Source organism: Typopeltis vanoorti, chromosome 2 (genome assembly GCF_054136105.1).
Source record: "Typopeltis vanoorti isolate ZY-2024b chromosome 2, IOZ_Tvanoo_1.0, whole genome shotgun sequence".
In the NCBI taxonomy this organism is placed as follows: domain Eukaryota; kingdom Metazoa; phylum Arthropoda; class Arachnida; order Uropygi; family Thelyphonidae; genus Typopeltis; species Typopeltis vanoorti.
Window position 1 is genome coordinate 144,139,800 of NC_143550.1, and position 16,238 is coordinate 144,156,037.

General features: G+C 32.7%; 1 protein-coding gene across 1 annotated transcript in view; it reads right to left on the reverse strand.

Moving 5' to 3' along the window:
- Positions 1 to 7,886: 7,886 nt before the first annotated feature.
- The window catches only part of LOC150109492 (epidermal growth factor receptor-like), a 249,040-nt gene continuing 240,688 nt past the window's right edge, over positions 7,887 to 16,238 (reverse strand). Inside the window, exon 29 of the mRNA XM_090402496.1 lies at positions 7,887 to 8,146. Within this exon, the coding sequence (XP_090258622.1) occupies positions 7,887 to 8,146 (260 nt within the window). The remainder of the gene's footprint in view (positions 8,147 to 16,238) is intronic.

Sequence of the window (16,238 nt, forward strand, 5' to 3'; positions counted from 1 at the left end):
CATCTGGAAAATAGTCATGGTTGGCAGAATGGCTAAGGTCAAAAAATCCTTAGAGCAAAGAAAGAACATAATTTAAATTTATAAATTCAGGAGCCTAATAGTAGGTTTTCTAATAAGATTATTATGATCAGCCTTTCTCAATGCTATGTCACCAAGACAATAGCCAAATTAAAAGAATTACGAACTTGACTTTTACTATACATACTGTACACAGAAGTACTGTATTTTATTTCATGAACACTAGTTGTCATTTTATCAAGGTTCTGCAATGTGTATAAATCTATATTACTGATTGTGTATTTTCATTGGCATGTAAATCCATGTTTAAGCCGATATAATATTAGCTCACTTAAATCAATACAATTCTTGCATATCATTTTGAAAATGATGTGAAGGATATTAAAAAACTGTGACATGATAAGTAATATAACCTTGGTCGTTGTTATGAAATGGTAAAGATATTATTTTTTCTAGTCTCATTTTTAGTTCTAATCATCCATTATCTTAGCTGTAATAAAATACTATTTTTGTATTATTATGAAAGACCTTAAAAGACTATCTGGCATTAAAACTTAAGGATAAAATTATCTAAACATACAAACTTATTGTTTTAATACTGACCATATTGTAATGCATACAAACATTTTACATTCTTTGCCTACCAGTTTTGCTAGCAAACTGTCTAGCTTTTTCAAGGCGTTGACAGAAAAGCATAAAAAAACTAGTAAATGCAAATTGAAAGGAACATAAAAACGTTGTAAACAATCTAGTAGCTAAGGTTACACGTTCGCGTGACAGAGAATATAAGAACAATAAGTCCTCTCAGTTACACGAACATGTAACCTTAGCTACTAGATTGTTTACAACGTTTTTATGTTCCTTTCAATTTGCATTTACTAGTTTTTTATGCTTTTCCGTCAATGCCTTGAAAAAGCTAGACAGTTTGCTAGCAAAACTGGTAGGCAAAGAATGTAAGATGTTTGTATGCATTACAATATGGTCAGTATTAAAACAATAAGTTTGTATGTTTAATTTTCAAACGACCAAATATGGTTAGATAAAATGATCTATTTACTATAAGCAAATATTAGTTTTACTAACTAAAATATTTCAAGAGAAAGTGCATACATATAGGTGCATACTGATAGCATACAGATCTCAAGTAATTTCCTTATTGCCTTTTTATCGGTATACTTAATCATGTAAACACTAATACAAGGTCACAATATGGACCCTTCAAAAAATGGAAAATGGATTTTTAAATAAAATGAAATACAAAGGCAATTCGTGTCAAGGTTGAATTATATATATATACATACACAATACTGATTGCTTTTTCAGTGTAAAGATTTGGGTATAACAAACAGTTGATTTTATCCCGTCTTAAATGCCATTTCTGTTTGAATAAAATATAGGTATCTTAATGTATCCTAGATTATAAAATTTAGAATCAAACACAAATTGTTATCCTGAATTAAATTTTGCATCATATTAAACAGTTCATAATGTGATCTGCTTTCATTTCAGAATACACCCAGGCACCTCAGATTCAGATTCGATTTCGATGATTACTTATGGCAGACTGGTTGGTCAAGTGGTTAGCGTATCTACTCTCCAGCCAAAAAAGCTGCGGGTTTGAATCCCACCGTGGGCATGGATGTTTGCGATTGCCTGTGAAAATACTAATGGTGGTGGTGGGCAGTAGATGGCATTGGTGTAGTTGTGGGGATGGAGAATTGTAGAGTAGGTACCCTCCCTCGATGAGTCTTCGGACTCCTTGGAGGTGTCACGTAATAATAATAATGATAATAATAAAAATAATACTGTCATTGTATATGGTATATGCAGCAGATATTTAAAATTTATTTTAACTTTCTAGTTGATAATTATTCTTGGGATAATTTATTAAGATATTTAAATCCAGTCAAAAATACAGGAGTACAGTGATTTCTCAATCATGAAGCTATACTTATTTCTGTGTTACGAATATTGTAAAATTAAATCTGGATTGATTTACTGACCAGTTAACCAAGGGCATGATTAACTGAATTTATGGTTACACAATGCCCTTCCAGCATTCCATGTCTTTGAATACAAGCATTGACACATGCTAACCTATTTAAAGACTTGTAACTGATGGGTTTGTTATTTAAAAAGTGAATAACAGAGATCACTATTTCATATGTTTTGGGCTTCACAAATATAGCTGCTATCAAAAAATGTTTTTTTTTCTGAACTGGCTATGTAAGTGATGTCCAAGTTTGTGCCGTATTTGCAGCAAAACTGTATGTTCTGTAATAACATATTTTGCTATTACAGAAGGAATTTGACATAAACTTAAATGATCATCGGAGAAAAGGACATCGCCAGCATGTAGGATTTTGATCACAAGATCCTACCTACTAGCAATGGGAAATTTATGATTATTTGGTTGGAATTATGGCCAAAGCTAAGGCTATGAGACTAGATGTTATGCCTGTTACTTTCTGTTCTTCAGCCAGTCTGACCATTTAGCAGAAGGAAAAACCAAAGTTTCTGAAAGGAAAACCATTGTCACCTATACACAAAAGAACTAATTCATCTTCAATTGAAAAGTGTCCTTATAAAAGTTCCTCATGTCCATGTAAAATTTCCAACCATGCTGGAAATTTATGAAAACATAAAACAGCAATCTATTAGCTAAAAAATGACATTGAATGGAAAGGGATTTGAATCCCATCTAGGAAGTAAACAACATTTTAAACAGCTGTTCAACTGAAGATGAGTCAACTGGCCTTATACAACTGCCAAATCTCATATAGTCTTACTGGCTAGAGAACATGCATATAGCATACTTAGCATAGACATGGGATTAACCATTGTTTAGAAAACATTTCAGAAAACCAAATTACTTGGCTGCAACAGTCAATTTGAGCTAACAGAAAGTGAAGTAAAAGAGCAATGTTTTGCAAAGATTTAAAATTATGCTTGCTTCTTCACACGAAACATGAAATTCAGAATTAAACATTGTGTGTATGTGTGTGGCGGGGGGTTAGGATTAAAGCTATGTAAAGTCAGCTATATACTGAACAGTGACAGAGACAGGCATATACATGAGGCTGTTTACAATATAATGTTACAGCAAGTTCCCATTCATTTTTCTGGGTGTCCAATATCTCAATAACTGTTTATATTTGTTGCAATAAAAACCCTGATTATAGAATGAAGAGAGTATGGAGCACTTACTTCATGTTACTTGAACAACAGTTTCACGAGATTAAAAATTGAAGTACAGTTTTGAAAATTTCAAGAGCTATCAGGACTTTTACATATTCAGGATTCCCTCTGAAAGAAAAGGCTAAAAGAATATACACACATAGATCAAACAACCTAAGAGAAATGTACAGACATAATGCAGCTTTACTGCAAAGGAACTTTCTCATCTTGTACTGCACAGAAAATTCTTTTTTGTACATACAGATTTCTTTAGCAGTGATAGTGTTATGGTTGGCAATAACAGCAATCCTCAAGGAAAGTATAATGCTTTAGGAATTCTTTAGAAACTAAGGTCATTTCAGTTTCAGTAATAGACCAGTGCAAAATTTCAGTTCATTGAAACTGCGGTTTTATTTAATACACACACACACACACACACACACACACAGTCTCCAATAAGTTGATCTATATTATAGCATTGATCTGGTCCCTGGGTCACTAAATCAAGGTTGCCTGAGTGTGATTAAACCATTTACAGTTTAGATATTTAAAAGGTATATAAGATACACTGATATTCTCATATTTCCTTTATATGTCAATTTATTATTAAAATACAAAAATAAATTTCAGATTTTTTATATCTTCAGAGCAGTATTGTGCCGCATTATTTGAACTTCTGTTCTCTCATGCACTGCAGTCATAACATCTTTAATCTAATTGAATAATACTTATAAGGAGACAAAATTTAGCTGCTTTCAAAAACTGTAATATAATAATGAAATTTCATTGCACAATGAAGCACATAGTATAAGAAAACTGTTAATCAATACAAAGAAATGGAGAAATTTTATTCCAAATGGAGGGGGGGGGAGCAACTTGCAACTTCAGTTGGAAAGTGGGGATACTGTTTACTGCTAGCCAACCAGGCTGGCAGTATACTCCAGTTCTTGTAAGGAGTGTATTGACTCATCCCAGTGATTGCATGAAGAGATTTCAACTCTATAGCATTCAGTGATAAATCAAACACCTTATTTATTCCAAAATATGCATAAATATCAAGTTATTATAAATTCATCAACTTGTTAAGTGCAAAGAATAAGTACTAACAACAGCTAGTTTAGAAAAACAAAAAATAAAATAAATTTAGTTTAATCCTTTATCCAAGTGTAAGCAAATAAAGTTTGTGCCTGAAGTATCTTCAGGACTGAGGCAACTCGTGGTAAAGGTGGACCAAGCTCTCATCACTCCTTGTCTTAGTATCTCCCATAATGCAAAGCACGTCTCTTTGCAGACATGTATAATGCTATGCATTAAGGGAAGGGCCACCACCCAGACCAGTTTCAACCTTTATTAAGGTCTTGTCAGTGGGAGCTAGACCAGAGGTGGTGATACCAAGGTGGAAGCAATGGAGAAGTCATATTTACCTATATAGGTAATATATTTATTATAGTCTAACCAAGTGGGAAAAAACTTCCAAAAAATAAATTAAAATAAACAGATGAGTGGATAAAAACCTATTAAGCATTCATTTTAAGTTTGTAATGGATGCTGTATAAATCAGCTACTGAATCTAATACTTATCATATATAGCCAATAAATAGCATGGCTATGACAAATCAGTCCCAGTTATTAATAACGATTCAAAAAAAAGTGCATCTGATCCAAAAATTCCACTTTTAATAAATTAAGGGCAAATGCTGAGGTACAGATACAAATGTAAAACATGTGTTTATAGATATGAATGAATCTAATGCAGCATGTTGTAACTGGGTCATGAGGCAACAGAATACAAATAAACAAACATCTAACTGGAGGCATAATAATATTAAAAATATATATATAATTATTTTGAAATCTGTAACTAATTTAACTAACATTGTGCTGACTGCTCTCCAGTAAAAAATTTCCAGACATATCACTTATTATCAATAACCACATCTGATAAAAAAAAAAAAATAATAATCTACCTTTAAACTTCAGTTAAGTACAGTTAATGAAAAATCGGATATATCTGTTGAACATGAAACTTTAGCAAGTAAGTGGAATGTTTTAAGTACTTAAGGCACTATTAGTTTTATAATATGAGTTTGTAAATATTTCACTTAAAAAACTTCATTGTGCTGTTTTATATAACAAGTGCATGTACACAGTAAAGTTGATTTCAATTTATCATGGTAATTTATAACAATATTCATTCTCAATGATTCACAACAATGTTTTTCAGTAACTAATTTGTGTATCACCACTGTAAAAACCAGATATAAAATATAACATTAAAAGGAGTATAATGGCAAACATCATAGTTTCTTGCAAATCTGTTCAAAAAATACTTTTAAATCTGTACAAAAGTATGGCACTGGTTTGCCCAGTTTAAAAAAAAAAAAAAAAAAATGTAACAGTTCTAACCTTAAATCTAATGATGGAAATTTACTATTTAACAACAGACATTTATAAGCTATGAAATATAAGCAAATCTGTTTCCATATAACACTTGTTAGGACTTCTTGATATAAATACTAATATTTCTGAATTGCCAAAAGATTTAAATACTTAGACACATAGAATGAAGTGTTTTATGCTCTTTCAACTTTTTAATGCGTGAGCTTCAGTAATAATAAATATAAAAAATTGTCTGAGACAATATTTTAATGGAAAAATGTATTTTTAATTTAAATCATATTTAATAATTCAATAACAAATTTCTTAAGCAAGAGAACATCTAAATGCTACCGCTGGTAGAAAGTAATTTCATCCAGTTCCCTGCAACACTATTGTACGTCAGTTGATATATATATATATATATCAACTATATATATATATGTATATATACACACACACACATTTCTCTTCCCCCCTAGAAAGGTATTTAGGCAATGTTTCTTCTGAAATGAATTTTTTATTTATTTATATTAACAAGTCTTAACTAGTGTCATCTCAACTCTGTATATCCTTCAACATTAAACTGTTCCCTAGGACAGCACAAGAGCTGCTTATTTCAAGAGGAAAACATAATACTATAAAACGATGTATCGATGAAATGTGAGTTTTGTAATACAAATGGAAATAATGATAGTGAATGCATAATAGAATTATTTCAAATACTGTGTAATTGCTTTAATAGGTAATTAACCTATTAGCCAAGTTTTTGTACAACAAACTACATTCAGATGAAATGAAAAAAAAAAAAAATCATGCTTATAAAATGCAATGAGTGCAAAGTAACTAGTGTTATGAAAATGAAATATGAAATAGAACAAATGTTCTTGAATACTTTTGCATTGCGAACCAACACAGGACACAAATAATGACAGTTTTCTTTGCATACTGCTTAAAAATATCACAGGTTTTAATTATTATATAATAAAGATTAAGTATTACTATCCTAAATTGCACAGATAATAAAATGATTTATGTTTCAATTTATTAAGGTGCAAAATAAAGTTTAAAGAGTGATGCTGCTATTAAATATAAAATGAAAACCATTGGTACTCAAAACAGTTTGAAAACCAAACTAGATGTCAAAAAAGTATTCAAATACAAGTGGGATATTTGCAAAAATTGCAAGTTGGTGTAGTCAAGAAGATATCATAAAATTATAATGAAGTGATTTTCTCAAAAAGGAGATCTGGAAGAGTTAGCCACTGCAAAAACTTGTGGGAGTATGTGTAGAAAGAAAATAATTCAACAGTAAAAGTTTAAGGATACACATTAAATAGTTAATTATCGTTTACAAAAAAGGACTTCATTAGTTACCCTTGGAAAACCTGCCTTTATGCTGTCCTAAAAGAAAGCTCATTTCTTTAAGCTTATCTACGTTTGGCACAGGTGAATACTTCACACTTATAAATAATTTGCAAACCTAACAACATTTACTTATCAGGCAGTGTTTTCAACTTCTTTGTTGATAACACAGTCTTTCCAAAACAACAGTGTGCAACCTCCCTAGTCAAGTAATACATACATACATACATATATATATATATATGTATATATATATTATTCACCAAAATTATTTCAGAACTTCTGGGCAACATTTGACCATATGATCAAATGCTGAAGGCACATCATTAGGGCTGATGAGATTTAGAATTAATTTAAAAGGCACAATGTTGTATTGCATTAGTTTCGATTAAAAAACATCACAATGATACAGATAACAAATTTCTGATTTGGTAAAAATACAAATGCTATCCAAAAATCGTCAACCCTAAGAAACAAAGATAAAAACAAAACAAAAGAATACAGAAACATGACTACAAAAGAAAATAGTAAGGCACTTTGCTTGGCATAAATACCTAGTGAATAATGGCAACAATATGCATATGTACTCTCCTCGTGAAGCAAAGGGTTCACCAACTTTAAAAGTTTATGGAAAAATAATTCCTCTGCATGAACTTGCTTCTGCTAATAGAAAACTACTGGTCCCTTTTTTAGAGAAAGACTTCTTAATTCTTCCTTTATATAATGAATATATATATATATATATAATGAATATATATATATATATATATTTTTTTTTTTTTAAAGGTATATATACACACACACAACTCTAAGTTCTACACAAGCATGACTGGCAGTCAAGTTGCTGTCCACAACATTATCTTCGAAACTTAATCACGACTGGAGTTTCAATACTGTATCACTCAAAGGAGTTTTTATTCAGTGAATAAATGTTTAAAATTTTCAATTTTTCACACAGTTGTTTCACTCCGCTGATGGTTTAAAGGCACCAGTTCTCGTTTCAGTCGATCATAATCATTATAATAATCATGTTCATCACCATCTTCATCACTGCTATTAGTTTTTCTTGGCAGAGGCTGAGTGTTAACATAATCATGATTATGATTCATAAAGTGGTATTCCAAATTATCCAATGCTCTTGGTTGTCCACTCACAGGAACACAGTCTGGAATGTAATGAGAATAGCTGTTTGGCTGTACTACTGATGTTTCTGAAAGAAAATAATTAATGTTAGCAATACATTCAATTTCTTGTTTTATCTCTATGTATATTTTTATTACCAAAAATAATCACAGAAACATATCATTTCATTAAAACTAATTCTATGAATATTCTTATAAAGAATTTAAATTTTCTAAATGGCTCACAAAATAATAATAATAATGTTTCCAAAATCAGTTTTTGATATTGGAAACCTTTGAATAATGCGCTGCTGTTTTGATTTGCAGTTATGCTCTATCAAAATTCTTTAATTAAAAATAGGAACATATACTACTTATGTAATTTTCACTCTACTTTGAAAACAATATTTATAGTAATTTCATTAGTTCATTACTCTTTGATGCCTTTCACTTTGATTGATACTGATAAACACACTAAAGAAATCAAAATATAGCTGTCCATCTGAAATCTCGTTTGAATATTATCTTCACAAATAAAATCATGATGATTACATATGAGAATCAAATGGAAACTTGACATATTTGGTTAGTTATCTTCCAATTCTACAGGCTTTTGTTCAATTTCCTTTGTGGAACCAGTTAAATCTTCAAAGTTAATGAGTGAGTTTGTAAATGCCAGCCAACAAGCTGAACTCCACAAAACAAACCTTGTTTAGCAACTAGAATGCAAAGAGGTAAGACAAGTGTCATCTGGCTTTTATTAGTGGCCATTCCAGATGGAGTGAGATGTTTTTAACAATTCCACTGGAAATAACACATTTTATCACAATCCACTTTTTCTCCATACTGTTTAGTTTTTTTTTTTTTTTAAATATAAACAATTGCTCTCTTACAATGAGTAGAAATTTGTGGTAATTTTTCAGCCAAACATTGTCAGTTTATGGAATGTAATATCAAGATGCATAGGTTATTACTATGATAGTTCAACAAAAGTTTTCATTATTGATTTTCCAAAACTGTCTTCCTAATTATCTAGTATATGCTATGTCTCTAATTTCATCACATCTTACTTTCTGAGACATGCATACTTCCATGTATATATACTATATATGGATTGGATCTTTTGTTGTTCTTTTCTTGTTTTTGTTATTATTATTATTATTTTATTTATTTATTATTTTATTATTTATTTTTATTTTATTTATTTTTTGCTTCTCATGTTTTGTTAATCTTTCACATCCCATCATGTTTATTAAGTGACTCTGCTTAAGCATTAATATTACTAAATTCTATACTACTGCATCTCATTAATGATATAATATATAATATAGTAGTTTGAGATTACTAGCATATGTTCACTATCATAATTTTCATCTTGTCATAACAGTGATAACAGTTCAAACCATCTTAAAACTAGTTTGAAGATGTGTATACCACTAGTTTAGTGTTGTACATATATTTAACTGGCTCCCTAGCATACCAGCCCTTGCAGCTTATTCTATTATCAATCTCCATACCTAATATTTTTCTTTTTTCATTAAAACCTATGCCTAACTAAAACAAGTTATTCATGTTATTGGTTATTAAGAACTGATGCTTTTGTAACAAGTTTTATCATGAGGTTCACTAGCATATTATACTTAATTACATTCCTGCCTCACCACTGTAAGTTAACTCCACTAGCCTCCCTGATCTGCATTTAAAATAATGGATTTAAAACAATGTTATTGAAGCTTTAAAGGCATGAGCAACTCAAAATTTGTCAAATGCAGATTATTATTATTTTTTGCAGGGCTGGATTAACCATTAAGCAAAATAAGCATGTGCTTAGGGCATCATGGAAAGGGGACACCACAGAATTTCTGCTTTAGTTAGATGACGAATTTAATTTAAATTAACTTTTAATTAGTTTTTCATTGTTTTTATCTTGTCTTACTGTTACCTAGTTTGTTTCAATAAATAATGACGTGTAGAAGGCCTAATAAGACTCTAACCACGTGCATGATGGCTCGTTTATATTATCGCTCATGACTCTTTCCGGCACTACCGTTGCATCAAATGAAGTAATTTTTTATAATTAACGTAACCATTTTTCCTTTCTGTTTTAGGTCTTGTTTTAATAAATTATGTCTTATAAAAAGCTCCAGAAGCAAATATAAAACAAATCATGTGGTTGTCTCAGAAAAGCGCCTCCAGTAAAAAGCCTAGCTGTCGCAGAAGTGCGACTCCGGTAAAATAAGAGTTAATTAAAGCACGAAACACAAGATTCAACTGTAAGCCGAAAATTAAATTGTTCATATGATTTTGCCTGTGATATGTGTAATTGTATTGATTGCCACCTAATATTCAACAAAATAATCTTTTTATTTCTGTATTTAACAGATCCCAAGAACCAAGATGAAACATGTTCAGTTAAGTAGTGCACAAAAGCGAAAACTATCAAAAAAGAAACAAAAGGAGACTTTGGAATTAGATTCCAAGATTGCAAAGCTGACTGATTTCTTCACACAAGTTCCACAACATTATATACCAATTCCTGATCAGAGCCAATCTCCATCATCAGAAGTGGACACAAATACCACTTTGATCACTTCAAAATCAAAATATGATGATGTTGGAATCATCAAGGTGTCACAAGCAGGTTCATCTAGCACATGTCTCACTACTGACCTCACTTTGTCTGTAAATTCTCTTGATATCTCTACTGCAAATGTTGATGCAAATTGCTTTACAAAACATTCTGATGTTGAAATAATTGCTGAAACTGAAAGTTTAGTGGGCCATGGTGATGGTGGTGAAGCGATTCAGTCTGCAAAAGATGAAGTAAATATAGCAAAAGATCCAGAGTTGTGGCTTGATTTCTGTGCTGATGACGTGGCTTACTGGACTGCTTGTGGACCCAGTGACTGTCAACACCACAGTGGGTCATTTGACAAGTCTTACCGACATTTCAGTAGTGGCAAACCAGCAAACCAATAAAAAGTTTGTTGGAACAAAAGCCAATGGTGAGGAATACAAGAGAGAGTGGTTATTGTATTCACCATCAACTGGATCAGTTTATTGTTTTGTTTGTAAACTGTTTGCTCCTAAAAATTTCTCACATTTTGTTACAAGAGAAGGGTTCAGTAACTGGCAAAATACTATACTACTGTAATTGATCAACATGAAAAAAGCACTACTCACCAAGACTCTATGCTAACATACTTAACTCGCAGACAAGGTGTAGGGTTGGGACAACAGTTGGAAAAACAAATTCAGGAAGAGTGTGATTACTGGGAACATGTCCTGAGGCATGTCATAGCTGTTATTCATACGTTAGCTGAACATGGCTTAGCTTTTCGAGGAACAGAAGAAAGATTTGGATAATTGCAAAATGGGAACTTTTTAGGGCTGCTTGAGCTCATAAATCAGTTTGATCCATTTTTAGCAGGTCACATTGCGAAATATTGAAATTGTGGCAAAGGAAATCCTTGTTATCTGTCCAAAGACACCTGTAAGGAACTCATTCAACTGATGGCTTAAAAGCTGTAATTGATCAACATGAAAAAAGCACTACTCACCAAGACTCTATGCTAACATACTTAACTCGCAGACAAGGTGTAGGGTTGGGACAACAGTTGGAAAAACAAATTCAGGAAGAGTGTGATTACTGGGAACATGTCCTGAGGCATGTCATAGCTGTTATTCATACGTTAGCTGAACATGGCTTAGCTTTTCGAGGAACAGAAGAAAGATTTGGATAATTGCAAAATGGGAACTTTTTAGGGCTGCTTGAGCTCATAAATCAGTTTGATCCATTTTTAGCAGGTCACATTGCGAAATATTGAAATTGTGGCAAAGGAAATCCTTGTTATCTGTCCAAAGAAACCTGTAAGGAACTCATTCAACTGATGGCTCAAAAGGTCCACGTGCTTATTGTTGATGAAGTAAAATCTTCTGGTTATTTTAGTTTTTCAGTTGATTCAACACCAGATGTCACATATCGACCAGTTAAGTGTTGTACTTAGGTACTTAAAAGATGGACAGCCTATTGAATGCTTTTTAACCTTTCTGGAAATGAAAAGCCATACCGTTGAGGAAATGGCAAATCAGGTGTTCCAGTACTTACGTAAAGTTTGTCAGCTAAATTTTTCAAAATGTAGGGGTCAGTCTTATGACAACGCAGCTAACATGTCTGGGCGTTATAAGGGGATGCAGCAAAAAATTTTAGAAACAAATAAGTTTGCTATATATGTGCCCTGTGCAGCTCATTCACTAAATTCGGTAGGCCACGGTTAATTTCTTCTCTACAGTGCAGTTGCTCTATACCTTTTTTTCAGCCTCAACCAGCCGGTGAACAATTCTTAAACGTTGTATTGGAAATGAAAATGTCTTAAAAGTCCTCTCTGATACCAGATGGGAGGCACATGCTATGGCAATAGCAGCAATTTTGAAATCTTTCCTTCAAATTTTAGAAGCGTTAGACTGTATAGCCGAAGACCAGTCAAGATGCACAAAAGGGAGACACTAGAAGAGAAGCAGATAATATTGCAAATAAGATGCAAGAGCTAGAATTCGTTTTTATGTTGAATTTTTGGGATGAGATTTTACAAAATTTTCATAGAGTAAGCCAAGTCTACAGAATGAGGATGTCAACTTAAAAACATGTGCAAATCTATATGGATCATTAGCTGACCAATTGTGCACTTCACGAAATGAATTTGAAAGATATGAAGCAGCTACAAAGGAAGTGCTACCAGATGTTGATTACAAGGCAGCTCAAACTCGCAAACGTATCAGAAAGAAGGTACTCAATGATGGAGATGCTCCAGAAGTATATCTGAATGCCAGAGATAAATTTCATATCACCTTTTACACAATTGTTGACAAACTTGAAACTGAGATGAGAAGAAGAGGAGAGATATACAAAGAAATATCACAGATATTTTCTTTTCTAAGTGACGTGCCACGTAATGCTACTTCAGTGACTTCATCATCTACTTAAATTGAAAGGTATTCTCAGTGTTGTAAAAAGCTGATTGATGCTTACCCAGAGGACTTGAACACTAATTTCTCGGCTGAGCTTCAGCAGTTTCACTCATATGTGCGCCATAAGTTCAGTGCAACAAAAAATGTAAAAAGATTCAGTCATGCTGAACTTTATAAAATAAAATAATTGTAGAAGACAATATTGAGTGTGCCTTTCCAAATGTAGATATTGCCTTTCATATATTTTTAACATTAATGATCACAAATTGCTCAGCTGAGCATTCATTTTCTCAATTGAATTATATTAAAAATCCCATCAGAACAACTTTGCAACAAGGCAGGTTGAATGCCTTATCTCTACTAAGTATAGAAGTAGATGTGTTACGTAAGATTAATTTTGAGGATCTGATCAAAGACTTTGCAATTAAAAAAAGTAGGAGAAAACTTTTCAAATCTAAATAAAGTTGAAGTATACAAAAATAAACATTATTTTCCATCTTACTATAAGTTTTGTTTCATTTTGAAAAAAAAAATTATTTTATGGTTTATCATCATCATCAAATTCCTGCCATGTACCCTCAAGGGGTGTACAGGATATGATAGTACTACATGAAAAATTTACATCATTACTAACTTCCTATCTACAATTTTCCTCCAAATCAGTCTGTTACTTGTCAAGACTCCAACATTACCAGATCTTATATTTCTATCGTCTAAGGCACTTTGTACCGTATCAATCCACCTATATCTTGGTCTTCCTCTGGATCATTTTCCTGCCAACTTGGCAGAGAACACTTGTTTTGCTAATCTTTCCTTGCCCATTCTGTTTAAGTGACCATACCACCTGAGATTAGCTCTGCTAACGCATTCCTGGATGCTGACAATGTCAAGTTCTTTCCTAATATTCTCGTTTTTAATATGATATTGCCATTGATGCCATCTGTTCACACCTCTAATCTTTCTCAGGACTTCATATCTGCAGTCTCTAGTCTTTGGTCAAGTGTTTTACTTCTGACCCAGCTCTCAGATCCATAAGCTAAAACTGGTTTGAACACTGTCTTGTATAGAGCTAATTTAGTGTTCAGACTAATTTCTCTCTTATTCCATATGAATTTATTCAATTGACTGCCTACCATACCAGCTTTGTTGATTCTGTTGTCTATTTCATATTTAATATACCATCTTCACTAAAAATCGTGCCTAAGTAGCTGAAATGTTTTACTCGTTCCACAGGTTCTCCATTCACAACACAGTTGACATTTTCAATGATTCTGCCTATTTTCATTGTCTTTGTCTTTTTATTGCTGACCTTCATACCATTTTTATTGCAACAGTTATTCAATTTCGTAAGAGAATCTTGCAGACTTGTAGTGGATTTATTTAGAAATATAACATCGTCTGCATAAAGCAAAGAGCTGACATTAACATCTCCAATTTTGATATCATATTTAATACCACTTTCCTTCGTAATGTGATCCACATAGATAATGAATAACAGAGGGGATAATGTACATCCTTGTCTCACACCAGATTTAACATTAAACCATCTTCCTGTACTTTCTTCAATTCTAACTGCTGACTTACAACTCAAATAAAGACTAAATATTGCTTGATATAATGCCCCATTGACACTATATAACTGTAGCGTATTGAATAGCTTCTCTCTTGGCACCTTGTCATATGCCTTTTCTAAATCGACAAAACCTAAATACAGATCTTTGTTATATTCCCATGATTTCTCCACTATTTGTCGTAAAGTGAAGATCTGATCCTGACAGCCTCTATTTGGCCTGAATCCAGCTTGTTCTTCACCAAGCTTTCTTTTCTTCCACAGTTCTTCTCAACTGTTTCTCAAGTATACTTGCATATACTTGAATAAACCATTTATGGATTATTATTGTTTATATTTTGAATTACATATATATGGGGCACCAAAATCTTTTAAGTGCTTAGGACCTCTATGGGTCTTAATCTGGCCCTGATTTCTTGCCCTCCATAGAGTTATAAGACTCATCATGGGAGGTCAATGCTAGTCAACACAAAATCTATCCTACCACTCCTCAACCACCACTGCACTTTTATCAGCCTCTCAGGCAATGCATGTCATGCTCCTATCACTCTCCTGCAAAAAAACTAACCCTTTTTACTCACTACTTCATTTTGCAACTTCCAGGGATGCCCCCCCCCCCCCCGTCCTACAATATGAAAAATTTCTCGAGTGTTAATCTGATAATAATCCTTCAACAGCTTAAATGTCTCAATCATATCAAATCCTTCCTCTATCCACCAAACTCTGTAGTCTTCATGCCATCGGTTTATCCTCATAACCAACATTGTACAGTCCTCATATTTTTGGTATTCATCTCTGTGCACTCTCCAAGGTTATTTCATCCGCTTCAAATCCTGAAGACCAGATCTGAGCAAAGAAATCCATATGTGGTCTGATCAAAGGTTTATACAATGGGACCCACCATCCCTTTTATCTCTCGTGGTCAATGTCCTCCTCAATATTATAGCAATTCTCTGAATTGTTTCATAACTTTTGCAATACGTTCTTTGAACTTCAAATTTCTACCCACAATCATCTCAAGATCCCTTACTGTCTCCATTTTTTCCAGTATGACTCCACCAAGTAAGTATGAAGCATCCCATTTGTGGATCCCAAATTTCAAAACCTTACATTTAGTTGCATTAAACTGACAATTCCCCCCCCCTGCATTTATTTGCCCACCTTTTCAGCTTATTCAAATCTTCTTGAAGAGCCAAAACATCAGCACTATTACTAACCCTCTCAAGCTTCACATCATCTGAAAACTGAAATCTCCCTGTAGTCTTGTGGCAATATCAATGACATAAAGATTGAACAGTAATGGTCCCAGTCCTCAACTCTCTGAATCTCCACTTGTAACCTTCCTACTCCCTGATACTGCTCTTCCCATAAACAACTCTGACATCTAATAGAAGGCCAGTTACCAATCCAATCCACTAAATGATATCTAAGCTAATATGTTGAAACTAAAAGACCAACTTGTCATGTGGCATTCTGTCAAATGCCTTTGCAAAATCCAAAAAAATGATAGTATATGCCTTACTTGCATTCACTATTCGTGTTACTCTATTATAAAAGATAACCAGAGTAATAAAACAAGAGTACCCCTTAACAAATCATACTGTTCACATTTGCCCAATTCTGTATACAAGTCTTTATCAATT